General features: G+C 43.9%; 1 protein-coding gene across 5 annotated transcripts in view; it reads right to left on the reverse strand.

The window, feature by feature from the left end:
• LOC126427269 (zinc finger protein 418-like) overlaps positions 1 to 27,520 on the reverse strand; it is a 540,743-nt gene that overhangs the window by 500,370 nt on the left and 12,853 nt on the right. For 3 of the 5 annotated variants that reach the window (XM_050089530.1, XM_050089529.1, XM_050089531.1), the window contains exon 4: positions 13,986 to 14,078. In XM_050089530.1, coding sequence (XP_049945487.1) covers positions 13,986 to 14,078 — 93 coding nt within the window. Of the gene's footprint in view, positions 1 to 13,985; positions 14,079 to 24,544; positions 24,729 to 27,520 lie in introns of all 5 variants that reach the window. The other 2 variants (XM_050089540.1, XM_050089541.1) reach the window with 2 other exon arrangements.

The raw sequence follows: 27,520 nt of genomic DNA on the forward strand, positions 1-27,520 counted from the left end.
AGGCCACGAACATCCATTCAGGGAGTCATGATAAGGAAACAATGAATGGACGTCACCTCAGAGGATGCCGATTGCCATCCTGTCAAGACTCACTGCTACAGGGCACAGAGCCATGACAATTGTGTTCCATTTAGTCTACAGACGTGTTGGCTTTGTTGTGCCGACAGCTTGCAGAGTTCAACACACAGAAATGGTTAGTGGTGCACACCGGAGACACAAAGGCCAGCCAGGCCAAGGTATCACGTGGCGACACCACCAAAGAGGCTCTTTGAATTGGCGAAGGAGAAGACAATTTGCCTTTCTTGGACTTCTTCGGACCTTTCTGGCTAGCTGATGAATACTCAGGCTGTGGTTGGCAGGAGAGTCATACGAGTTCTTCACGGGAGTATACCTGCTGTCCTTCCTGGCCTGCCGGTTGTATAACTGGTGACTTCACCCTGTGTGGCCAGAATTGGATGGCTTGTTGCACAACTGGAAGAAGGAATAGCCATGCTACCGTAACACTGGGCAATTTCACAACCTGAGAGTAGAATTTAAGGTGTCAGGTTTGCATGGAGCGAGATCTAGCAAGAACGGTACTCTAAGTACCAGACAGCAGAAGAAAGGGTTTGAGACTAGCCAGTAACTTTCGAACGACCAGCTAAGGTACTTTTTCTTTTAGCTAGATCTCCTGGACACCCCACTCATCAAGATACATGGAGCTATCTCAAGAGGAGCAGCATGGTGGCCATTTCTGTTTATACGGCAGGGAGGAAGAGAACAATTGCCCTTGTGTGCATCCCCACCATAGGTTAAACATTTGGCCAGGTGTCAACAAGACATTCGAGTGATTGAAATAATGACACTGGTAGCAGCACATCAGTTTCAGAATACATGGTTGGACTGTGATAACTTCATAGCTTGCTTTGATCTTTGACGGAAGCACCAATCTATCAATGGTGTGTGTGTGTGTGAGAGAGAGAGGGGGAGAGAGAGGGGGAGAGAGAGAGAGAGAGAGAGAGAGAGAGAGAGAGAGAGAGAGAGAGAGAGAGAGAGAGAGAGAGAGAGGGTGGGTGCGCGCGTGCATGCACACTAAGGAGGCACCTATCTTTTTCATCACCAGATTGACGGCAATGGCACCCTGGTCAGAGTGGTATGTTTGGATTTCGGCCTTGATCAGACCATCCAGCAGCCTACTGTACACACCAACACAGAAACAGTTCAGAGTTCTATGGACCTCAACAAACAGGATGTCGTCAAGAAGCAAAGCAGCAAGCAGTCGTCATGCTTGAGAATCAGAAGCAGTTTCCAAAAGCAAATTGCTGTTCCGCAAAATGAGAACAGGACATCACAAGCCTTGCAATTGCATCAACACCTTTCTGAATTAGAAACAGATTTACTGTTGTGAAGGACTGACCGTCTTCAGCAAGTGAAACCACGAAGAGTAGACAACATTCCATTAGAACTACTGATAGCCTGATAGACAGGCGAAATACCATCAGATTTAAAGAATAATACAATAATTCCAATCACAAAGAAAGCAGGTGTTTGAAAATTGCCAAGCTGTCAGTTTAATAAGTCACAGCTGCAAAATATTAACACGAATTCCTTACAGATGACTGGAAAAACTGGTAGAAGCTGACCTCAGGGAAAATCAGTTTGCATTCCAAACAAATGTTGGAACACGCGAGGCAATACTGAACCTACGACTTATCTAAATCTTCATCACCTGCATCTACATGAATACTCCGCAAATCACGTGTAAGTGCCTGGCAGAGAGTTCATTGAACGCAGAAGATAGATTTATGAAAGGCAAACCAGCATTTGTAGACCTAGAGAAAACTTTTGACAATGTTGACTAACACTGTCTGTCAAATTTTGAAGGTGGCAGGGGTCAAATACAGGGAACAAAAAGGTATTTACAATTTCTACAGAAACCAGGTGGCAGTTATGAGTCAAGTGGCATGAAAGGGAAGCAATGGTTGGGAAGGGAGTGGGACAGAGTTGTAGCCTATCCCTGATGCTATTCGATCACCAAATTAAGCAAGCAGGAAAGGAAACAAAATACAAATTAGGAGTAGGAATTAAAATCCATGGATAAGAAACAAAAAATTCGATGTCTGCCGACAACATTGAAATTCTGTCAGAGACAGCAAAGGACCTGGAAGAGCAACTGAACAGAATGGACAGTGTCTTGAAAGGAGGATACAAGATGAACATCTACAAAAGCAAAATGAGGATAATGCAACGTAGTCTAATTAAATCAGGTGATGCTGATGGAATTTGGTTAGTAAATGAGACACTCGAAGTAGTAGGTGAGTTTTGCTATTTGGGGAGGAAAATAAATGGCGATGGTCGAAGCAGGGAGAATATAAGAAATAAGGTGGCAATGGCAAGGAAAGCGTTTCTGCAAAAGAGAAATTTGCTAATATCAAGTATAGATGTAAGTGTCAGGAAGTCCTTTCTGATGAATTTGTATGGAGCGTAGCCATGTATGAAAGTGAAACATGGACAATAAACAATGTAGACAAGAAGAGAATAGAAACTTTTGAAATGTGGTGCTACAAAGAATGCTGAAGGTTAGAGGTGTAGAGAACCTAACTAATGAGGAGGTACTGAATAGAAATGGGGAGAAGAGAAATTTGTGGCACAACTTGACTAGAAGAAGGGATCAGCGGGCAGGACATGTTCTGAGGCATCAAGGGCTCACGAATTTAGTATTGCGGGTAGTGTGGAGGGTAAAAATCGCAGAGGAAGACCAAGAGATGAATACACTAAGAAGATTTGTAAGGATGTAGGTTGCAGTAGGTACTGGGAGCTGAAAAAGATTGCACAGGATAGATTAGCATGGAGAGCTGCACGAAACCAGTCTCTGGACTGAAGACAACAACAACAAACAACGGACATTGATTGTGAAGATGATTGGCTCATTGTGAGGAAATCCCCACCCCCCATGACTGCAAGTGCCGCCAAGGGCATGCTCTTTTCAACTAGAGGTCCCCTTCACAAGTGGGCACACTCACCTTAGGTGATTGTTCATACCTCAGGTCACACCTCCTAACAAGTCACACCTCCCAAACATCTGATAGGGAGACCAACTGGCAATTTGGAAAGTTAGCAGCTCAGGCAATCTCCCCTCCCTGAGCCTGGCTTGTACTTCTGAATCCTACATGTTGAACCAGAGCTGGGAATTACACATTATCAAGTCACCTGTTACGTGTCACACAGATGGGCCAGCCATCAGGAGCACACTGGGAAGAAAAGTAACTATAGGAGCCTCAAATGCCAAAGTGGAGAAGGATAGGTGAAGGTGAATGAAGAACGGAAAAGGGAACGAAAAACAGTGTGAGATTGTCCCTGTGTCAGCTGTGGATAGTGCGGAACATTACCAGAAACACCACAGACTTGTTCCCCACGGGAGCAGAAAAAGAGTACCAAGAGGATAGACATGCAGCACCAAAGGGAAAAGATGCTGTAAAGTCTGGGGTCCCATCATAGTCAAGCACAAACCCACCAGAGTGGCGAGACCCGGGTGTTGGGGGAGGGGGGGGCAATCCACACAGTTAAGTCAGTCATCAGGATAAGCTGGACACAGCTCAACCATTCCTGCTGCTGCCAGAAATGAATTACTCTACACTAAAGCTTTTCCATAATTTTTCTTTTTTCGTCATAAAGCAGCCTACTGTGATTCGGAAATTAGAAAGGGTACAAGCAAGGCTGATATGTACCTGCAAACAAAGCAAATTAATTATGTGACCAACTTTTTTAAAGACTGCCACTCATATGTAGCAGAGTACAGATACAGATGTATAAACAGAATGAAGATTAATCATGGGTATGTACATGCACCAGATGGCTGCAACACAAACAATATAGGAAAGGCAGTTATTTTACATTGAACAAGAACACCTTGTTTTGTTACAGATTTTACCAAAAGGGTATCTTCATATATGCTGAGTAACGTAAGAGTCATGGGTAAGCACTGGATGTGATTCAGTGCCAAAAGTCTTATGAATTGCAATTTTCTCAGTAAACTTCTCATAGCAATAGGCCCTGCTGCCTTAAAATTCAAACTGGTGATCATCTGACTCACAGTAGTATGTTCATCACCCCACATAGCCCTTTTCTAGGTCCCATTTCTTCATCGAACACTTGAGGACACCTTTACACTTATTTCTTTGTGATTGTGAGTATCTGCCCTAAATGCGATTCATGTCAAAAACCCAAAATCTTGTGTAATCTCCAGCAGATGACAGTTCTTCCAATAACTGTAATCTTACATTCAATGTTTGGTCCACTTACTGTATACTGCCATATTCAATTCTTATTTGTCTGCAGCACGTATCAGATCACAGCCACAGTTGCACTGCATTTTGGAAATACTGTCACCCTCAGTTCAATGTCGGTCCCCTGGAACCACAGTGCCACATTCTGTACTCATTAGTATGCAAGCAACTGTTTAGGTACTGTGTCTACAGCACTACTACCTTTGAGAAAAGAGAGATCTAGTTGTGTCATAGGCTATCCCACAGTACTGCCACATTTATGCTTTAGAAACTGAATTGTGTTGACATAACGATGAAAACTGTGGTATCCGTAAAAAGCAAAGCATACATGTCAATCACTGCAAAACACAAATTCAGACAGGCACTGTGGCAATGTTCTTTAGACAAGATTGCTCTGGCAGTACCTAATCATATGACAATATACATAAATCCATGCTTTGTGAAAATAAGCCGCTTGCCACTTCAGTAATATGCCTCATATTTTCATAAAAATCTGTTTGATAAGACGATTTGGAAATTGTGTTGCATTATTTATGCATGATAATTTGTTCACACAGGTGTAGTGAAAAAAGGAATTTCATTCAGGGAACATATTTCCTCAGAAGTGGAGGATGTGCATCATATTGGGGTTGAAGAAGAATAGTGCTAACCTATCTTAAGCTGTCAGCTATCTTACAGTAGAGCTGTTCACACTGTTGAGCTGTTGTACAGCAACTTCATGTATGGTAACCACATGAGATGAAATTACCTACCACCTACAAGAACAGTAAATGCAGTAACATTGGTAAGAGTGCTGTAATATCACAATGGGGCTCCACAGCTCATAGGTTTGATGCTACTTTTGTACTTACTTTTATATTTTTGTTGATGACAGCATGTGTTGGCATATATGACTGAAAATAATGGTTAAGAAAGCTGAATTTAAATCTTATACTGGCTAATAGCTGTAAAATTAATATAAAAAAACAAATGACGCATAATGTCCTTAGTAAGTTGTTTCTTAGATTTATTGTAAATTAAATGCACCTGTGGCAAGCTGTCCATCTAACGTTCATGGTGCAATGAGAAGTATATTACTGATTTTCCTTAGAGGAAAAGAGAAGGAAAATCCATTGTGTAGTAGGATCTGAACCACAAACCTCATCTGTTATACTAAATGAGGTGTAATATTTTAAACAGATTTAAATTTGTCGATACATGTGCAACAAATGCCACCATGACAAATGGTTTCTGGATGGGATACCCAGCACTTTAAATAACAGCAGCCGCAGTCTGTTTTCCTATCCCCTTGTCGGACTGTTTGCTAGCTCTGCTATCCATTTCTCTTCAACATAAGCTGTTAACCTCTAGTAAAGTTGGTACTTTTTTGGATTGTTCGTAAGCTCAAAGAATTTCTGCCATACAACACATTTATCACATTGCCCAGGAATTTATGTTGTGTACATGTTACTGCTTTTCCTTTGGCATAGATATTCAGATTCCACTCATCTCAGTATTACATATTCTTGCCATAGCTTGCATACAGAAAATTAGACATTTAATATTCGTTTTGTGTATTCTTTCACCCTTTGCCTCTGCAATGTCATTGCTTTCTCATCAACAAAAAAATTTAATTTTGTTAACAACAAGTTTCCACCATCCCATAGCATTGAGCACAACTTTAACTGGAACATGGCTGTGTATAGTCATAAGAAATAGTTTATTCCTACTACTGCTTGGTATGTGCTTCATATTGCTGACTAATACATTTTTTTCCAAGGTGGTAGCTGGAATACAATTGCAACATGACACTGTAAGTAGACAGGTATGTCATTCTGGCTGCAAGGGAGCTCATAGGTCTACTGCACACCTTGAGGAGAAGTTGAGGGGCAGAGAGAAAGGGCAAGGATGAGACAGACAGAGAGAGTAGGTGACAAGATGGAAAAATAGTGGGCAAGGGAGATACAAAAAGAGTGGCAAAGGAGGAGATGGAATGAACGTGGGAGGAGAAGATGGACTAACAGATTGGAATAAATACCTACCCCGGCAATGCCACGAACTGAGCTGGTTACTAATATACTGCTGATCTCTAGAAAACTCACAATCTATGATTATTTCAATTAGCTTTCAACTAGCCGATAACTTTTCTCAATCTATATGCAATATTAGTGATGTAAATGCTTGCAATATTCTCAAGATCATCCCACAACGAATTTAGTCTGTGATCCTCACTGATACAATCACTGTGACAAGATACTCCCAACAGAACTTCAAGAAAATGACAAATATGTTCGAAATAATACAGCTTTTGCAAATCTGTAATACAAAAATATAATTTGCTGATCAGCTTTTCTAACCCACATTCCCATGATTTCACCTTGTGCTACATTTCACTGTGCTCTTTGCAGAGACAGTAACAGCTCTCTGCTACAGTGTTACTTCACAGCACAGCACAGCCAGCACAGCACAGCACAGCACAGCACAGCACAGCACAGCACATACTGACCCTGACCATCGTCTGGTGACCCAAAAGTTTGCCTCACGTTGCAGTGTTGTGCTTTTCCTATACACACACCTTTTATCACTCATCTTCAGCCTTCACCTGCCTGTTGTTGCCTGCATTTATCAACTTCTCACACTAACAACTTTAGTGCAAATGAGTTCAGGCATTTTACACCCATTTTTGGGCAATGTATTATTGTTCTGGTAATCTTTGACTTCTCCTCCCCTCCAATCAACAGTAGTGTCTTGCACTGGACCCAAGATAACATCCAAGATTTTCAGCCGGCAAAAATTATTTTGCATTGACTGCCTGTGTGACAGTCAAGGACCCGGTTCTAGAAAGCAACAGGGTAATTTAATTGAACTCTATTTAGAATTACTTTAGGACTGGCAACTAGAAATGAAATAGTGTGGTGATACATGCATACATTGAGTCTATCCCAATGGATATACCTTCACCACACTGCCAATATATTTCCCAAGTGCAGTACAGTTCAGTTTTAGGCAGCTCGCTGTCCTATGGAAGCATTCACTGCACTATGTATTTTGTTTGCATTCATTTCATATACTTCTAGTTGCAATGTTACCTGTCATTACTGTTAGCATTTGTGGACTGTGCAGAGCTTAATGCTAAAAGCTACTCCAGCAAATGTTATTCAGTGGATATATCAATACATTTCTAACATTTGTAGACTCAGAGAAAGCTTTTGACAATGTTGACTGAAATACTCTCTTTTAAATTCTGAAGGTGGTATAGGGAGCGAAAGGCTATTTACAATTTGTACAGAAAGCGGATGGTAGTTATAAGAGTTGAGGGACATGAAAGGGAAGGAGTGGTTGGGAAGGGAGTGAGACAAGGTTGTAGACTCTCCCCAATGCTATTCAATCTGTATATTGAGCAAGCAGCAAAGGAAACAAAAGAAAAGCTCAGAGTAGGTATTAAAATCCATGGAGAAGAAATAAAAACTGAGGTTCGCTGATGTAAGCAAAGGACCTGGAAGAGCAGTTGAATGGAATGGACAGTGTCTTGAAAAGAGGGTACAAGATGAACATCAACAAAAGCAAAACAAGGATAATGGAATGTAGTCGAATTAAGTTGGGTGATGCTGAGGAAATTAGATTAGGAAATGAGACACTTAAAGTAGTAAAGGAGTTTCGCTATTTGGGGAGCAAATAACTGATGATGGTCGAAGTAGAGCGGATATAAAATGTAGACTGGCAATAGCAGGGAAGCCGTTTCTGAAGAAGAGAAATTTGTTAACATCGAGTATAGATGTAAGTGTCAAGAAGTTGTTTCTGAAAGAATTTGTATGGAGTGTAGCCATGTATGGAAGTGAAACATGGATGATAAATAGTTTGGACAAGAAGAGAATAGAAGCTTTCGAAATGTGGTGCTACAGAAGAATGCTTAAGATTAGATGGGTAGATCACATAACTAATGAGGAGGTGTTGAATACAACTGGGGAGAAGAGGAGTCTGTGGCACAACTTGACCAGAAGAAGGGATAGGTTAGTAGAACATGTTCTGAGGCATTAAGCGATTACCAATGTAATACTGGAGAGCAGCGTGGAGGGTAAAAATCGTAAAGGGAGACCAAGAGATGAATACACTAAGCAGATTCAGAAGGATGTAGGCTGCAGTAGGTACTGGGAGATGAAGCTTGCACAGGATAGAGTAGCATGCAGAGCTGCATCAAACCAGTCTCAGGACTGAAGACCACAACAACAGCATATCAATATCACTCTTGTTCAAGGCATTGCGATATAAAATCAGTTGAGAGAAATGGTTTGTGCATAATCTGCCTACATCATCAACACCTCTTGTTGATAGTGCTCCCGAATGTACTGTTGTTGATGAGAAACATATGTTAAAGTAAAAAGAGGAAATTATTGGCTTCAGCATCCGTAAGTGGAAGTAAGTGAAAAATTTGAAAAGATAGAGCATATACATCCAATACCTCTCAACAAACCAGTTGGCCACATACAAAAACTTACAGGTTGACAAAAACATACAGGCATAAAATAATTAGGCTGATAACTTCTCACTGGCACTTCAACCCAACAGAATTGATATGGGCCTAAATTGAGGATTATGTTGCAAAACATTGATGAAACAAGCAAAAAAGGTACACTGTCCAGTTGGGGAACTCAGTAATGAAGCTGTTAAGAGAATTACCACAGAATGTGTGGTGTATTTACCTGCAGAGCAGATTGTATTTTCATTACTAAGAAGGCTTTTATTGGCAACTACAATCAAATGAAGTGCACCTCAGGAATTCAGCACTAGTGACACTAACAAAATCTTAATATTTTGAATCATAATTGTCGTAATTAGAAGGTAGTGAATGATGTTATCACTACTCTTCTTACTTTCAAACTGTTAAATTTCCTTACCTCTACCAAACTTCGTAACTTTCTTGTTACATGGATTTGTAATGTTTGATCAGAAAATGTAATGTCATGTTAACCATAGATCTCGTGCTGTGTTTCTCTCAACAAAACAGATGACTGATACCTTAGCACATGAGCAGAGCATCACACATAATATTTAATTTAAATTAATCTTATGTTAGACATCTCTGACAGAATTTGGAGCTGTTGAAAATAATATATATTCTAAATATTTTGTTAACACAATTTGGTCATTTAAACTCAGCAACAAAGTTTCCCTATGGGTCAAATTTTCAGGAACATTAGATAATGGATTTTCGAAAATATTCTGCATATAAAACAAAATTTATTGCCACAAACAAATCTAAAATGAGAATGTAGTGCAACTCTTCCAGAACCCACTTCCACCTTTGTACACTGATTAGTATGCAAATTAAAGTGTGTTCAATGAAACGTCAGATCATTCCAACAGTCAAGGAAGAATGAGGCAACTGCATTTTGCATCTCCATGTGTTCCTGCTCTAATGTCAATACCAAAGTACTTTTGGGGACAGTATAGATCACAAGCCTCAGTTTTAATTTTACGGTAGATTGTGATTTTACACACAATCATTTTCATAATTTCAATGTTATTGATCTACTAATGTTCTAGTGCTTTACTTTCAGCTGTAGCTTGTACCCATGTGTCAACAGTTCTCAACCTGTTTTCTCAGGTAATGCTCTACAGACCAACTTTCACGCATGCTATGGACAACCATTTTAGCTCTGGAATTTGCTATGACAGTTCCTAGCACAGATTTTCCCATTCAATGTATCACTGTTAATTTGTCAAGTATTATGTGGAACACACTTGAACAACGATGACGATGTTTTTCAACACCCTCACAGTGATGTGTAATCATTGTCTGTGAGTACTATGATCTTTAAGAAATGGGTTCCTTATTCTCTCATAATAAATGTGTGATTACAGTCCATATCCCTGCCTATTAATATCTGATTCTTTGTACACCTACACCAGACTAGTCACCCAATGTTGCATGGAAGAGGGTACAACTGGTACCACTACATCCATTACTTCACCCTTTCCTACTCCATATCAAGGTGGTGTTTGTGGGAGAACAATTGCCAGGAAGCATCTATATTAGCTCTAATGCCTCCTATTTTGTTGCCACACTCATTTTGCAAGATACATACTGGAATAAATAGTACATTGTCCAAATCTTGCTGTGTACTGGATTACACTATATCCTCCTCAAAAAAGCACTTCTTTATCTACTAGTTTAGAGTTGCAAGTGCATGATGAGGTTCCACTATTGACTATGCAACTAACATAAAAATTAACTACACTCTATTTAAAGATCCTATTTGATATGTGTAATAGTAGCATTTTTCCCCAAGTGAGATGGAAACACATCTGACTAGTTCACTACCTGATGTCTTAACACTTATCCAATCATCCTGTCCCTTCTTTTAGTCAGCATTTTCTGTACATTTCTTTCCTTAACAGTTCTACTGAGGACTCCATATTCCTTGTAAGTTCACTTAATTTTCAATGGCATTCTCTAATCCCACATCTGAAATGTTTCAGTTCCCTTCTTTTCATTTTCCAATCAAGTCTACCCAGTAAAAATTCCAATATTCACCACAACTGATCTTAGTCCACAGAGCTGGATACTGTTACAAAGAATAGATTTCTAGTAAGTGTTACAAATTTTTGTAAACAGCATTAAATTTGACTGTTTGCTTTCCCAGAAAAGACTGTTGAAGGTTTCTTGGGTCTCCAGCCGGGTGGTAGCATTGATATCTTGCGACGTTTTTGACAAAAAAGGAGATGAATGACAGAGCCATGATCAATTTGGCTGGAAAAGAACTGAACACGGCCACAATTGCAGTCCTCAAGAAAGAACTGAATTTTGCCCCTATCCTAGAACAAACCCGAAACGAGACATTATAGTGGTGTGGAAGAAGCAGTAAGGGCTTCCAAAGAAGGAAGCAGAGGAAGTCAGGTGGGAAACTTCCAGAATAATTGACAGATCTCAGTTGTCTACAAATAATGTATCTGCGGAAGAATGAGCAGCTCTCTGGTCCCTTAGAGATGATGATATATAACGATCCTACCAGCAGATAAAGGAACACTACAGCGCTATTAAGCACTGCCGAGTACCGGTAGAAAATAAACCTGCTTCCAAAACACGAAGCCTATAAGATGCTGAAGAAGGATCCAACCCCGATGATGAGTAGAAAGATGATAGCTCTGCTGAAGAAATCTGGCTTACCTGAGCCAATGAAGAAGTGGCTGTACCCTGGAGTGCCAGCAATACCACACCTCTATGGACTCCCTAAGATCCATAAGAAAGGGGTACCTCTCGACAGATTGCAGACTCCAACACTCACAGTTAAGGACTTGCTAAATGCCTAGCAACACTGCTCCAACCCCTTGTACGACACTGCAGCCACCATGTGAGAAACTCAGCCAAATTCGTAAAAATACTCAGGGACATGCTACTACAAATCGAGGATCTACTCGTGAGCTTCAACATGACGTCACTTTTCACGAAAGTGTCCTTCAAGACTCCTTGACACTTTTAGCCCAGCACAACCACAAAGTCAGCCTCTTCAAACAAGCACTAACAACCTACTTTCAGCACCACAGGGAATTCATTGAACAGATTGACAATGTGGCCATGGGCTTCCCACTGGCTCCTGTGAATTCAAACCTCTATATCTAACATTTCGAGGAGGTGGCCCTTCAAAGTGCCAGATAGAAACCAAAGCACTTCTTACGCTATGTCGACGACACTTTTGTTATATGCGGACATGGAAAACAGGTGCTTGATGAGTTTCAGGAACACCCCAACAGCATCCATCCATACACCAAATTTATAATAGAAATGGAGGAAAATGGATGCCTCCCCTTCCTTGATATTTTAATTAAGAGGAGGGCAGATGGTTCACTAGGCCATGCAGTACATAGGAATAAGACACACACAGACCTATACCTTCATGCAACAAGCTGCCACCATCTAGCACAAAGGCAAACAGTACTTAAATGGCTCTGAGCACTATGGAACTTCTATGGTCATCAGTACCCTAGAACTTAGAACTACTTAAACCTAACTAACCTAATGACGTCACACACATCCACGCCCGAGGCAGGATTCAAACCTGCAACCGTAGCAGTTCCAAACTGCAGTGCCTAGAACCCTCGGCCACTCCGGCCGGCCAAACAGTACTTACCACGCTGGTACATAGGGTGCATGCCGTCTGCAACTAAGACAGCCAACCATCCGAGCTGCAACACCCGAGGGAAGTCTTCCTCCAAAATGGCTACAGTGAAACGCAGATCAACAGGGCAATTAAAAGGAAGAAGGAAGCAGTGAGAACCCCAGATTATGATGAAGTAGTAGGAGACAAACGACTCGCTTTCCTTCTGAACACGGTTCCACTCTCAGGCAAAATTGCACTATTTCTTGGCAAATATAATATCAAAACCGTTCTCCAACTACCACCAAAGACAGGGAGCTCCTAGGTACTGCCAAAGACCTGCTGATCCTTAACACGCCAGGAGTATAAAGCATACCATGCAAATGCATATAACAATACATTGGGCAAACACAGCACTGTACATCTAAATGCTGTGAAGAACATATCAGATGTGTGCGACTAGGCCACACAGAAAAATCAGCCGAAGCAAAATACAGCATAAATGAAAAACACACCTTCAACTTCGAAAACACAAACGTACAGTGCCGAGCATCTGGCTTATGGGAAAGCATTATCAAAGAATCCACAGAAATGATTTCACAACTATCTGGTCGACAGAGATGAGGGATCTCAACTCGGCACAGCATGGAACTCTGCGATAGCAGCAGTCCATCGGGAGCTTACCCGTCAACATCCTCCGCCACGGACGTAGACAGAATGCTTACACCGAGAACCAAACATGGCTGCCAAGGCGACTGTCATCACCAACACCGTGTGCACGCCACTGGTCCACCGTGGCTACCCAAGGTCTAGTTGAGGGGGGTGACTGCACATATAAATAACCCGCTCTCCACCAATCTGAACACTTCACCAGAAGATGGGTAGTATGACAATTCCTGAAACGTTGCGAGATATCAACACTACCATGCAGCTGAAGACCTGAAAAACCTTCATCAGCATTAAATTTAGTACACTATGGTGATAATTAAATGAATATGGAATTTCACACACTATCACTGTAATGTGCTAAATTTAATGCTGTTTACAAGAATTCTTGCTATCACAATGTTTTCTCTTTGCAAGCAGTTTGGGATAGGCAATGTTCCATTACACTGTAAATTTATGTCATGCATACTGGATAAACCCATTGTTTTTACACCGAGCAAAAATAATTCCAGTAATGCCGTATGTTTTTCATTAAATACTTCAGAGAAAAGAAATAGTATGACAAATACCATACTTATCTGATAACATACTGCTTACAGTTGATTGCTTTACGTCTTACATCTTTTCTATTACAGAACTGTGACACAGACAAATTGACAGCTGCTGCAAAGAAGTCTTCTTTGGTACATTTGTTCCAAGAACGAATTTGAGACATTTATTATTTACATGTACAATAAAATTACGATGTGTTACAGTTAATAAACTTATGTTTCCTACAAGTTTCATTCAAATACCATTACATACAAGAGAAGAATATACCTACAGTCAATTGAAATACTATAAAAATTCTGGAGAAGTGCTAATATCCTAGGTTTTAATGATTCATCATTTATGATCACTGGAATTTACTGCACCCAATGCATTTCATGATATTCATATAGTACTTCATGCACAATGCATCACCGATGTGAAAACTTACATCATGCTCAACGCCATCTAAATCCCGTTTCAGTTCTAGGTCTTGCTTTATAAGAAGACTAGGCATTACAATCCTTGGTGGATCTTGAAGAAACTGAAAAAAGAAAGAATGGCAAATTCAAAGCTTCTGTTCTTGTGCTTGTGTTACACATCAAGTGGGGCTAAAAAGCTATTGGTCACATGTATTCACTTACTGGCATTAGGTAACAAGAAAATGTGTCACATTAAATTAGATTTACTTTCATTCCAATTGATTCATACTGAGGAGGTCCTACAGGACGTAGGAAATGTCAGAAAAACATGATGCACATTTGAAATCAAATTTCTGTTTACTTTGGAGGTAGACATATCAGGTATCAACCAAGCAGAGATTATTTCACCCTTGCCAAGGAGCTACTACTAGTACTACTACTCCTCTCTCTCTCTCTCTCTCTCTCTCTCTCTCTCTCTCTCTCTCTCTCTCTCTCTCTCTCTCTCTCCCCCCCCCTCCCTCTGAATGTGCCACGGTGCAGGCTCCAATAAGAACATTTGATTTTATGATGATCCCAGCTCCCTATTTTCTGACCTATGTTATTCAGTGGAAGATGATAGGGTACCTCTGCAAAGCCAATGAGGGCACTATGGTCAAGAAGAAACTAAGCAACTAGCAGGTTATATGCAGAATTCGTTTTTTTAGGTCATAAAACCACCTGTAAAGACAATAAGCTGCTAAATGCAGATCTAAGTGTGGGTTGGTTGGTTTGGGGGGGGATTAAAGGGACCAGACTGTGACGGTCATCGGCCCCTTTTTCCAAAAAAAGGGAAACCACCCAAAGAGAATAAAAAACGAACAACAGGAAAGACGTCAGACGACACAGGACAAAAAATACTCCTACAGAGATCAGACGAAACAAATTAAAATCACACAGAGTGTGACAGTGGTTGGCCGACCATAGAGATAAAAAGGAAAAGCCAACCACGGAGAACACATTAAAAACTCAGCGTAAAATCGTAGGCCAATGGCCAGAATCAACACAAAAGAACAGAACAAACACTCAGAGTAAATAATAAAAACCCCCTGCCCGAATAAAACGGAAAACTAAGTCAGCCATACCAGGGTCATCACATAAGAGGGCAGGGAGCGTATCAGGCAGCGCAAATGTCTGCCTGACCACAGCTAAAAGGGGGCAGGCCAACAAAATGTGGGCCACTGTCAAAGCCGCCCCGCAGCGACATGCAGGAGGGTCCTCCCGGCGCAGTAAATAACTGTGTGTCAGGTGGGAGTGGCCAATGCGGAGCCGACAAAGGACGACAGAGTCCCTGCGGTTGGCTCGCAGGGATGACCGCCACACTGTCGTCGTCTCCTTGATGGCACGGAGTTTATTGGGCATGATCCGATTGCGCCATTCAGCGTCCCAAAGCGCAAAAACTTTTCGGTGGAGGACTGCCCGCAAATCAGTCTCTGGGAGGCCAACGTCCAGAGACTGTTTACTCGTGGCCTCTTTCGCCAGGCGGTCAACATGTTCATTGCCCGGGATACCGACATGACCGGGGGTCCACACAAAGACCACAGAGCGGCTGCAACACGCAAGAGTATGCAGGGACTCATGGATAGCCATCACCAGACGAGAACGAGGAAAACACTGGTCGAGAGCTCGTAAACCGCTCAGGGAATCGCTACAGATAACGAAGGACTCAAATGAGCAGGAGCGGATATACTCTAGGGCACGAAAGATGGCGACTAGCTCAGCAGTGTAAACGCTGCAGCCAGCCGCCAAGGACCGTTGTTCGGAATGGTCCCCTAGAGTTAGCGCATACCCGACACGACCAGCAACCATCGAACCGTCGGTGTAAACAATTCCAGAGCCCTGATACGTGGCCAGGATGGAATGAAAGCGGCGGCGGAAGGCCTCTAGAGGGACCGAGTCCTTCGAGCCCTGTGCCAAGTCGAGCCGAAGGCAAGGGCGAGGAACACACCACGGGGGTGTACGCAGAGGCGCCCGGAAAGGAGGTGGAACTGGGAAAAACCCAAGCCCACAGAGAAGCTCCTTGATGCGTACGGCGATCGGACAACCCGACCGGGGCCGACGGTCTGGCAGATGGACGACTAACTGCGGGAACAGGACACGATAATTTGGATGCCTGGGCAAGCTAAAAACATGGGCAGCATAAGCGGCCAGCAAACGTTGGCGTCGGAACCGCAATGGAGGTACACCTGCCTCCACTAGGACGCTGTCCACAGGGCTGGTGCGGAAAGCACCAGTGGCAAGGCGTATCCCACTGTGGAGAATTGGGTCCAGCACCCGCAACGCAGATGGGGATGCTGAGCCATAAGCTACGCACCCATAATCCAGGCGAGACTGGATTAACGCCTGGTAGAGCCGCAACAGGGTAGATCGGTCGGCGCCCCAGCGGGTGTGGCTCAAACAACGCAGGGCGTTGAGATGCCGCCAACACGCTTGTTTAAGCTGCCGGATATGAGGCAGCCAAGTCAACCGGGCATCAAAAAGGACACCCAAAAACCTGTGGGTCTCCACCACAGCAAGAAGTTCGTCGGCAAGATAAAGCCGCGGCTCAGGATGGACCGTTCGGCGCAGGCAGAAATGCATAACGCGGGTCTTGGCAGCCGAAAACTGAAATCCACGCGCTACAGCCCAAGTCTGCGCCTTGCGGATTGCGCCCTGTAGCTGACGTTCAGCTGCTGCAATGCTAATAGAACTATAGTAAAGACAGAAGTCGTCAGCATACAGGGAAGCGGAGACAGAATTTCCTACTGCCGCAGCGAGACCGCTTATTGCAATTAAAAACAGGCAGACACTGAGGACAGAGCCCTGGGGTACCCCGTTCTCCTGGACGAGGGAGGAACTATACGAGGCCGCAACTTGCACGCGGAAGGTACGATACGACAGAAAATTTCTGATAAAGATCGGCAGAGGGCCCCGAAGACCCCATCCATGAAGCATAGAAAGGATGTGATGACGCCATGTCGTATCGTACGCCTTCCGCATGTCGAAAAAGACAGCGACCAGGTGCTGACGGCGGGCAAAGGCTGTACGGATGGCCGACTCAAGGCTCACCAGATTGTCGGTGGCGGAGCGGACTTTACGGAACCCACCCTGAGACGGAGCCAGATGGCCCCGAGACTCCAGCACCCAATTTAAGCGCCGGCTCACCATCCGTTCAAACAACTTGCAAAGAACGTTGGTGAGACTAATGGGACGGTAGCTGTCCACCTCCAGAGGGTTCTTTCCAGGTTTCAAAATGGGGATGACAATACTTTCCCGCCATTGCGACGGAAACTCACCCTCGACCCAGAGACGGTGTAAAGGTCGAGGAGGCGTCGCTTGCAGTCCACTGAAAGGTGTTTCAGCATCTGACAGTGGATGCGATCTGGCCCGGGAGCAGTATCAGGGCAAGCGGCAAGGGCACTCTGAAATTCCCACTCACTGAATGGAGCGTTGTAGGGTTCAGAAGCGTTGGTGCGAAAAGAAAGGCTCCGACGTTCCATCCGCTCTTTAATGGAGCAGAAGGCCTGGGGGTAATTCGCAGAAGCGGAACTCATAGCAAAATGCTCTGCTAAGCGATTGGCAATGACGTCGGAGTCAGTACAAACTGCTCCATTCAGTGAGAGCGCAGGGACGCTGGCAGGGGTCAGATAGCCGTAGACGCGTCGAATCTTGGCCCAGACCTGCGAAGGAGTGACATGGAGGCCAATGGTGGACACATACCGCTCCCAGCACTCCTTCTTGCCTTGGCGGATAAGGAGGCGGGCCCGCGCACGCAGCCGTTTGAAGGCGATAAGGTGGTCTAAGGAGGGATGTCGCTTGTGACGCTGGAGCGCCCGCCGGCGATCTTTAATCGCTTCAGCGATCTCAGGCGACCACCAAGGCACAGCCTTCCGCCGAGGGGACCCAGAAGAACGGGGAATGGCAGATTCGGCAGCAGTAACGATGCCGGTGGTGACCGATTGAACCACCGCATCAATGTCGTCATTAGAGAGAGACTCAAGAGCGGCAATGGAGGAGAACAAGTCCCAGTCAGCCTTATTCATAGCCCATCTGCTAGGGCGCCCAGAAGAGTGACGCTGTGGTAGTGACAGAAAGATCGGAAAGTGGTCACTACCACACAGGTCGTCATGCACACTCCATTGGAGAGACGGTATGAGGCTAGGGCTACATATTGAAAGGTCAATGGCGGAGTATGTGCCATGCGCCACACTGAAGTGTGTGAAGGCACCATCATTTAAAATCGAGAGATCGACCTGCGACAATAAATGCTCAACAATGGCGCCTCGACCTGTTGCCACTGACCCACCCCACAGAGGGTTATGGGCGTTGAAGTCGCCCAATAGCAAGAAAGGTGGCGGCAATTGGGCTATCAGCGCAGCCAGGACATGCTGTGAGACATCACCATCCAGTGGAAGGTAAAGACTGCAGACGGTAACAGCCTGTGGCGTCCACACCCGAACAGCGACAGCCTCTAAAGGTGTGTGGAGAGGGACAGACTCGCTGTGCAGAGTGTGAAGGACATAGAGGCAGACGCCACCCGACACCCTTTCATATGCTGCCCTGTTCTTATAATAACCCCGATAGCCACGGAGGGCGGGGTTCGCATTGCTGAAAACCAAGTTTCTTGAAGAGCAATGCAGAAGAAAGGGTGACAGCTGATAAGTTGTTGGAGCTCAGCTAGATGGTGGAAAAAACCGCCGCAGTTCCACTGGAGGATGATATTGTCCATGGCTGAGAAAGGCATGAAAGGACTGGGAAGGCAATTTACGCCGCTTGTTCACTCACTGCCACCGATTCAGTACCCGTACGAGAGGCATCCATGGTGTCTGAGGGACCAGCGAGATCAAGGTCCTCAGCGGACGCTAGAATCTCGACTGCATCCTCAGACGCAGAGCGCGAAAGGTGCGGTGGGATTGGCGCCACCGCAAGTTCTTTGGCCTTGGAGGTCTTTCTCTTGGACTTCTCTCGCTGAACCTTGGGTTGCACCGGCTGGGAAGGCTTCACCGAGTCAGTCTCCGGGACAGAGGAGGATCGTGAAGCCCTACGCCCGGCCGCTGGTGAGGACTTATGCCACTGGCGGCCGTAATCCTTCCCGCTGGTGGAACCCTGGGAAGGGAGGGTCCCAAGGGAACTCTTACGGGCGAGAGTAGCCGAAGAAGTTAGACGCTTCTCCGGCTGAGAAGCGGGGACGGACGTCCCCGACGGGTGGGAGGAGGTTGCTCCTGAGGTAGGTGGTGCAGGAGCAACCGGTTGGGTAGAGCCCCCCACAGACAAGGGGGCAGGAGGAGTCTTACTGCTTATTGAGCTGGCTGGAAGTCTCGAAACTGATGGGGCTAGCACAGTTGTTGTAGCAGCTGCATAAGAAGATGTCATTCTCACAGGATGGAGTCTGTCATATTTCCTTTTGGCGTCAGTATAGGTCAGCCGGTCCAGGGTCTTATATTCCATAATTTTGCGCTCTTTCTGAAAGACTTTGCAGTCAGGCGAGCAAGGTGAATGGTGCTCCCCGCAGTTGACACAGATGGGAGGCGGGGCACATGGAGTATCGGGATGAGACTGGCGTCCGCAATCTCGACATGTGAGGCTGGAAGTGCAGCGGGAAGACATATGGCCGAACTTCCAGCACTTGAAGCACCGCATCGGGGGAGGAATATAGGGCCTGACGTCACATCGGTAGACCATCACCTTGACCTTTTCCGGTAACGTATCACCCTCGAAGGCCAAGATGAAGGCACCGGTAGCTATCTGATTTTCCTTCGGACCCCGATGAACACGCCGGACAAAATGTACACCCCTGCGCTCTAAGTTGGCGCGCAGCTCGTCATCAGACTGCAAAAGAAGGTCCTTATGGTAAATAACTCCCTGAACCATATTTAAACTCTTATGCGGCGTGATCGTAACAGCAACATCCTCCAACTTGTCACAAGCAAGCAACCGTCGTGACTGGGCAGAGGATGCCGTTTGGATCAGGACCGATCCAGAGCGCATTTTTGACAAGCCGTCCACCTCCCCAAACTTGTCCTCTAAATGCTCGACGAAGAACTGAGGCTTTGTGGAGAGAAAAGACTCCCCATCAGCTCTCGTACAAACTAAGAATCGGGGCGAATAACTATTACCTCCATCCTGAGACTTACGCTCCTCCCACGGCGTGGCCAGAGAGGGGAACGTTTTCAGATTGTACTTTTCAGCATTAAATTGAGCCCGAGAACGCTTAGAGACTGCTGGCGGCTGGCCGCCAGCGAGAGATGATGTACCACGCTTCATTGCGGGTCATCCGCCCTGATGCCACCTACTCCGACCAAGGGCCCTCCCCACGGGCGCCACCCAGCCGCAGCAATAGCCACCTGGCAGGATGGCCATTGCCGGGAGTCCTGATGCCCCAGGGAGACGGGCATCTACTCCTTGGCATACGTGGGGAGTTAATGGCGCAGGCATCAGTAGAGCGATCCCTGTGTTGTCAGGGGGCTACAACCAAGAGGGTACATGGCGGCCCCACCACAACGGACTGGCTACCATGCTGGATCTTAGGTGCAAAACTGTCCAAGGTCGTCGTCGCAGTTAAAAGAAACACTGCAGAGTGCAGCGTGGGAATCGCACCCAGGGACGTATCCTCGCCCAAGAGATGGAAAACGAGCGGGACACCATTGCAACGACGAAAAAAGCCGGCTAAAGGTCTCAATGCACGACGGATACAGTGCACCACGTAAGGCGCCCTTCCCCAATTGGCTCGCTCTTCGGAATAATTTAGAAAGATGGAGGTCAAACCCGAGAGGGGACCATCACATAAGGCCGAAACATGTGAGACTCCTTTTAGTCGCCTCTTACGACAGGCAGGAATACCGCGGGCCTATTCTAACCCACGAACCCGCAGGGGGCCTAAGTGTGGGTCACCAAATTTTGGTACTGAGGAAAATACATGTCTAATGTCACAAAAACTAATGCAAACCTGAAGTAAAAGTAAAGCTTTCAACAACCTGAAGTTAGTTATTAACACCTTAGAGCTCTGTTAGACATTGTCTTACTGGATGTGGTACACCACTGGCTTCCTCCAATTTTTGAACTCACTGACACAGTAAGTTACATGAGGACCTAGAGCTTCACAATGGAATGGAAACTGTCATTTTCCACATAGACAATTTCCACGTGAAAAAGTGACAGATGATGCCTGGGATGGAACCCAGAACACTTGAATTTGTAGCCTCACACCCATTCAATAAGGAATCCTCTTACTCTTAGAAAATTGTATATGCATTCAAGACAAGATCCAGAGTTTCATTAACTAACAGTGGCATTGTATACAACACTGGAAGGAAAACTAGAAATAATTAGCTACAAAATCAGACATTCCATGCTGAGGACCCACTAAAAGATGCACCACAGAATACAGGCAGTAATACATTATCATGAAAAATAAGTACTGGACAATGAGATAAATCTGCATTTATCTCATAGCATGTTACTGAAATTTGGAATCTGCATGCAGGTAAGTATCAAATGTGAGGAAAAAATAATTTTGAAATGTCAAATGTGATGTGGAAAAAGTAACAATTTGAGTTCCAACATCCACCCACCATAGTACATTAATGCTTAAGAAATAGTCTGGTAAATATTGTATACAAAACAAAATCCTCTATCATACTGTAGTGACAGGATATACACTCCTGGAAATTGAAATAAGAACACCGTGAATTCATTGTCCCAGGAAGGGGAAACTTTATTGACACATTCCTGGGGTCAGATACATCACATGATCACACTGACAGAACCACAGGCACATAGACACAGGCAACAGAGCATGCACAATGTCGGCACTAGTACAGTGTATATCCACCTTTCGCAGCAATGAAGGCTGCTATTCTCCCATGGAGACGATCGTAGAGATGCTGGATGTAGTCCTGTGGAACGGCTTGCCATGCCATTTCCACCTGGCGCCTCAGTTGGACCAGCGTTCGTGCTGGACGTGCAGACCGCGTGAGACGACGCTTCATCCAGTCCCAAAGATGCTCAATGGGGGACAGATCTGAAGATCTTGCTGGCCAGGGTAGTTGACTTACACCTTCTAGAGCACGTTGGGTGGCACGGGATACATGCGGACGTGCAATGTCCTGTTGGAACAGAAAGTTCCCTTGCCGGTCTAGGAATGGTAGAACGATGGGTTCAATGACAGTTTGGATGTACCGTGCACTATTCAGTGTCCCCTCGACGATCACCAGTGGTGTACGGCCAGTGTAGGAGATCGCTCCCCACACCATGATGCCGGGTGTTGGCCCTGTGTGCCTCGGTCGTATGCAGTCCTGATTGTGGCGCTCACCTGCACGGCGCCAAACACGCATAAGACCATCATTGGCACCAAGGCAGAAGCGACTCTCATCGCTGAAGACGACACGTCTCCATTCGTCCCTCCATTCACGCCTGTCGCGACACCACTGGAGGCGGGCTGCACGATGTTGGGGCGTGAGCAGAAGACGGCCTAACGGTGTGCGGGACCATAGCCCAGCTTCATGGAGACGGTTGCGAATGGTCCTCGCCGATACCCCAGGAGCAAAAGTGTCCCTAATTTGCTGGGAAGTGGCGCTGCAGTCCCCTACGGCACTGCTTAGGATCCTACGGTCTTGGCGTGCATCCGTGCATCGCTGCTGTCCGGTCCCAGGTCGACGGACACGTGCACCTTCCGCCGACCACTGGCGACAACATCGATGTACTGTGGAGACCTCACGCCCCACGTGTTGAGCAATTCGGCGGTACGTCCACCCGGCCTCCCGCATGCCCACTATACGCCCTCGCTCAAAGTCCATCAACTGCACATACGGTTCACGTCCACGCTGTCGCGGCATGCTACCAGTGTTGAAGACTGCGATGGAGCTCCGTATGCCACGGCAAACTGGCCGACACTGACGGCGGCGATGCACAAATGCTGCGCAGCTAGCGCCATGCGACGGCCAACACCGCGGTTCCTGGTGTGTCCACTGTGCCGTGCGTGTGATCATTGCTTGTACAGCCCTGTCGCAGTGTCCGGAGCAAGTATGGTGGGTCTGACACACCGGTGTCAATGTGTTCTTTTTTCCATTTCCTGGAGTGTATATACTTTTCAGCTACATAATTGAAGATGCATGAATTCAAACAGTGAAAAAGATTTGGAGGAAAATTACATCAATAGAGTACAACATGACATGAGGTTGACCAAATATAAGCAACATGAGCCATGCCATTTTATCAGGAGCTGTCCATCCATTTCCTTGAAGAGATTTAGAGAATCCATGGAAAACAGATCTAAATTTCCAGAGGACAATCAGAACTCATTCATCTCAAAATCACATCCTATGACATTAGCACAGCTGTGAACATGAATTCCTGTGAAAATCTACAAAACATGTTTTCCAAAAATTAGCCTGTGTAACTGTTTAGAAAACACACACAACAGGAAAATATTTATTCTGTTAGCAATAAACATGCCCAAAATTATAAATTCTCTAAATACAGAGATTGGAACATGAGCACTGGACTACTGAAGCATCACTGATTGCTACTGTTAAAAACAAACTCTGGAAGGCAGGAACATACTTCTGCCTAACAAACCTGATAAAGTGATCAGACATGATGTAACAGACAATACACCTAGCATGGGGAATGTTGTGGAATACAGTGAGGACCTGCATATGTTAACAACATTACATAGTTACATGACAGCAGATATCTGTACAGCAAATTCAAATGAAGCTAAATCCCCTGAATCCCCATGGCCAACCAAAAGTTGAACATATGAGAACCACCAAGACAGCTTATATAAGAAGCTTCCATTAATTTATAAGCAACATCATATCTTGCAAAACATGAAACAAAAAACGAAAACCTTAGAACTTCTGAAGAAAATTTTTAGAAAAGGGATCAAAGACATCTCTACAGTTGATAGTTGACAATGATGCAGATTGTAGCAAAACGGAAGACAGTAACAGAAAAGACATAATTACAATGCTTTGCCTAGAAATTTTCTCCACAAAAGAACATAAAAATGCATTTCACATTTCTTACTACAGCACAGGTACTAAAATTACACATACATAATTGACTAAAGTGGGAAGAGGAGGGAGAAGGAAAAACCAAACTTTTTCTGCATAATTTACCACTAGACCTGAAGGGGAAGCCATCAGATGAAATAAAACAAGTGGATGTGGCAGGATTACCTCTGGCAATGGAAATGTTATTTTATGGAACAGTGGCGTTTCATGGGAATAGAAAAATGCACAGGTCATTTCAAGTTGTAAGAAGAGGCACAGCAAACATGTTTGGAGCTAAAGACCTAAACAGCAGATAATTTTGTTCTCCTATATGATTTTGGAAAGAAAACAGTTCGTCTGCATGAATAAAAATGAATCCTACAGTCATCCATCAAGTAAAATTGACTGCTCTATTCACTCACTGTTCTGCTGAATGAAATCAGCCAAAACAATTTTGAATACCGGGTGATTTAAGCTAATCACAAACGTTCACATAGTGATCTAGTGACTGTCTAATATTAGAGATTTGTCTAACAACAGATGTAAAAATTTATTTTACCTGCGCTGATAAGTTATACCTGGATTTCTTGCACTTTTATGGGCTGCCACCTTAACCATTATGGACACATCCCTGTGACAATAATAACTTGACTGAAAAGGGTATCTTGCAGATCATCCTCTTCAATTTCCTTCAGACTTCCAGTATTTGGAGTTTAGTGCTGGAACATCAATTTCCTAAACCAGCACTAGGCAGTAACCAAACTAAAAAAAATTGACTTTGAAGATCAGAAGACTTCTGAGTGCTGCCTACTACAAAACATTTTCCTATTTATTAAGACAATTGCTGGTAATTGAAAGAATAGCATAAAAGTGCCTTAATGAAAAAGTTGCTGGTTCGGATCTCCTAGTAGGAACTACTACTTTTTAAAAACTTTCACGTCTAATAACAACTCGCAAATTTAACAAATACTGAATTGTAATGGTTTGGTAAAAATCACATATCTCTTCATCATTCAACATATTAAAACAAAAATTTTGATACATTCATGCGAGATTTATTTATTTTCAATTTGATGCTCTCCATTTTTGTACCAAAATGTAATTTTTTAACAATACTCGCATTTTCATGTAACTTTTAACTAAAAATAACTATTAGAAAAGTATGACTCAGGATGAATTAAAATTACCATTTGTTTTACATATGGAATTTAAATAAAACTAAAAGAACTGGTGGCACTTAGTGTGATCTGAACCACCAATTTTATGATTATTATAATATTATCCTATGCACTCAGTTACAGACAACTATACAATACATTTCTTACACTTCCCACCACTCACAAATCACCCAATTGCCAAATGCATTTCGTGTTTCTACTTTTATGGAGAACAGCATCATACTGCTTTACCAAATAATTGGCTGGCCACTGACCTTCAAATCCTGAACCTAAGACGAAAATCTATGAGGACACCCAAGTGAAATCCCCTTGGCAGCCTGGAGGCATGCTTGGTTAGGCTAATTGTTTAAGTAACTGATCCTGAAACTAGGAGTTACAGCCTCAAATCTGAGACCTAGCAACAGTTTTCATCTGTTGGTTTGTATGTGTACCAATGCAGTCTCACAGAATTGTTATTTATCTTCATATAGATAATGAAGTAATTCTACAGATAGACATGCTAGAACTATTGCTCCTGCTCAAAGACAGCACTTTAAACAATAGTTCACAGTCCCCACCCCAAATGAACCATGGACACTGCTAAGTGGGTTGCTTGCATGTCAACAACATTGAAAACAGTGTTAGGTGCAAACACAAATAAGTATTATCTGAGGAGATATCAAACTTAGACATGGATCCTCAAGAGGGGCAAAATACTTTTCATCAGTTGCAGGAGCAATGGTCTGGATTATCCACAGACCTGACCTTGTAGCATTAACCAACTTCCTGTACCAATAATGCAAATGGCTGAAAGCAATGCGAAACTGTAGCTCTTTTTGTTTTTCTTCTCAAGAGCATGCAGCTCTACTGCATGAAATTGTTGTTGTTGTTGTTGTTGTTGTCTTCAGTCCTGAGACTGGTTTGATGCAGCTCTCCATGCTACTCTATCCTGTGCAAGCTTCTTCATCTCCCAGTACTTACTGCAACCTACATTCTTCTGAATCTGCTTAGTGTATTCATCTCTTGGTCTCCCTCTACGATTTTTAGCCTCCGCGCTGCCCTCCAATGCTAAATTTGTGATTCCTTGATGCCTCAAAACATGTCCTACCAACCGATCCCTTCTTCTAGTCAAGTTGTGCCACAAAATTCTCTTCTCCCCAATCCTATTCAATACCTCCTCATTAGTTACATGATTTACCCACCTTATCTTCAGCATTCTTCTGTAGCACCACATTTCAAAAGCTTCTATTCTTTTTTTTGTCCAAACTAGTTATCGTCCATGTTTCACTTCCATACATGGCTACACTCCATACAAATACTTTCAGAAACAACTTCCCGACACTTAAATCTATACTCAATGTCAACAAATTCTCTTCTTCAGAAACGATTTCCTTGCCTTTGTCAGTCTACATTTTATATCCTTTCTACTTCGACCATCATCAGTTATTTTACTCCCTAAATAGCAAAACTCCTTTACCACTTTAAGTGTCTCATTTCCTAATCTAATTCCCTCAGCATGACCCAATTTAATTTGACTACATTCCATTATCCTCGTTTTGCTTTTGTTGATGTTCATCTTATTTCAAGACACTGTCCATTCCGTTCAAAAGCTCTTCAGAGTCCTTTGCTGTCTCTGACAGAATTACAATGTCATCGGCGAACCTGAAAGTTTTTACTTCTTCTCCATGAATTTTAATACCTACTCCGAATTTTTCTTTTGTTTCCTTTACTGCACGAAATTATCTTAGGCAAAATATTCAGGAGGTAAAATAGTCCCCCATTCAGATCTCCAGGCAGAGTCTACTCAGGAGGATGTTATCAGGAAAAGCTGGCCAGGCAGTCTATATGTCTTAGTGTGGAGTATTACATATCTTAGCAGGATCAGCATATATCACTAGGACTAAGATAGATATTGCCTACAGGAAAATTGAAGAGATCTTTAGAGAAAAGAGATGCACTTGGATGAGTATCAAGAGCTCAGATGGAAAACCAGTTCTAAGTGAAGAAGAGAAAGCAGAAAGGTGGAAGAATTATATAGAGGGTCAATAGAAGGGTGATATACTGTAGGGCAATATCATGGAAATAGAACAGAATGCAGATGAAGATGAAATGGGAGAAATGATACTGCATGAGAAATTTGACAAAGCAGTGAGAGACCTGAGTCGAAACAAGGCCCTGAAAGTATACAAGATTCCATTACAACTACTGATAGCCTTCGAAAGGCCAGCCCTGACAGACCTCTACCATGTGGTGAGTAGGATGTAGGAGATAGATGAAATACCCTCAGACTTCAAGAAGAATATAATAATTCCAATCACGAAGAAAGAAGGTTTTAACAGACGTGAAAATAACCAAACTATTAGTTTGGTAAGTCATGGGTGCAAAATACTAACACGA

Source organism: Schistocerca serialis, chromosome 11 (genome assembly GCF_023864345.2).
Source record: "Schistocerca serialis cubense isolate TAMUIC-IGC-003099 chromosome 11, iqSchSeri2.2, whole genome shotgun sequence".
Classification (NCBI taxonomy): domain Eukaryota; kingdom Metazoa; phylum Arthropoda; class Insecta; order Orthoptera; family Acrididae; genus Schistocerca; species Schistocerca serialis.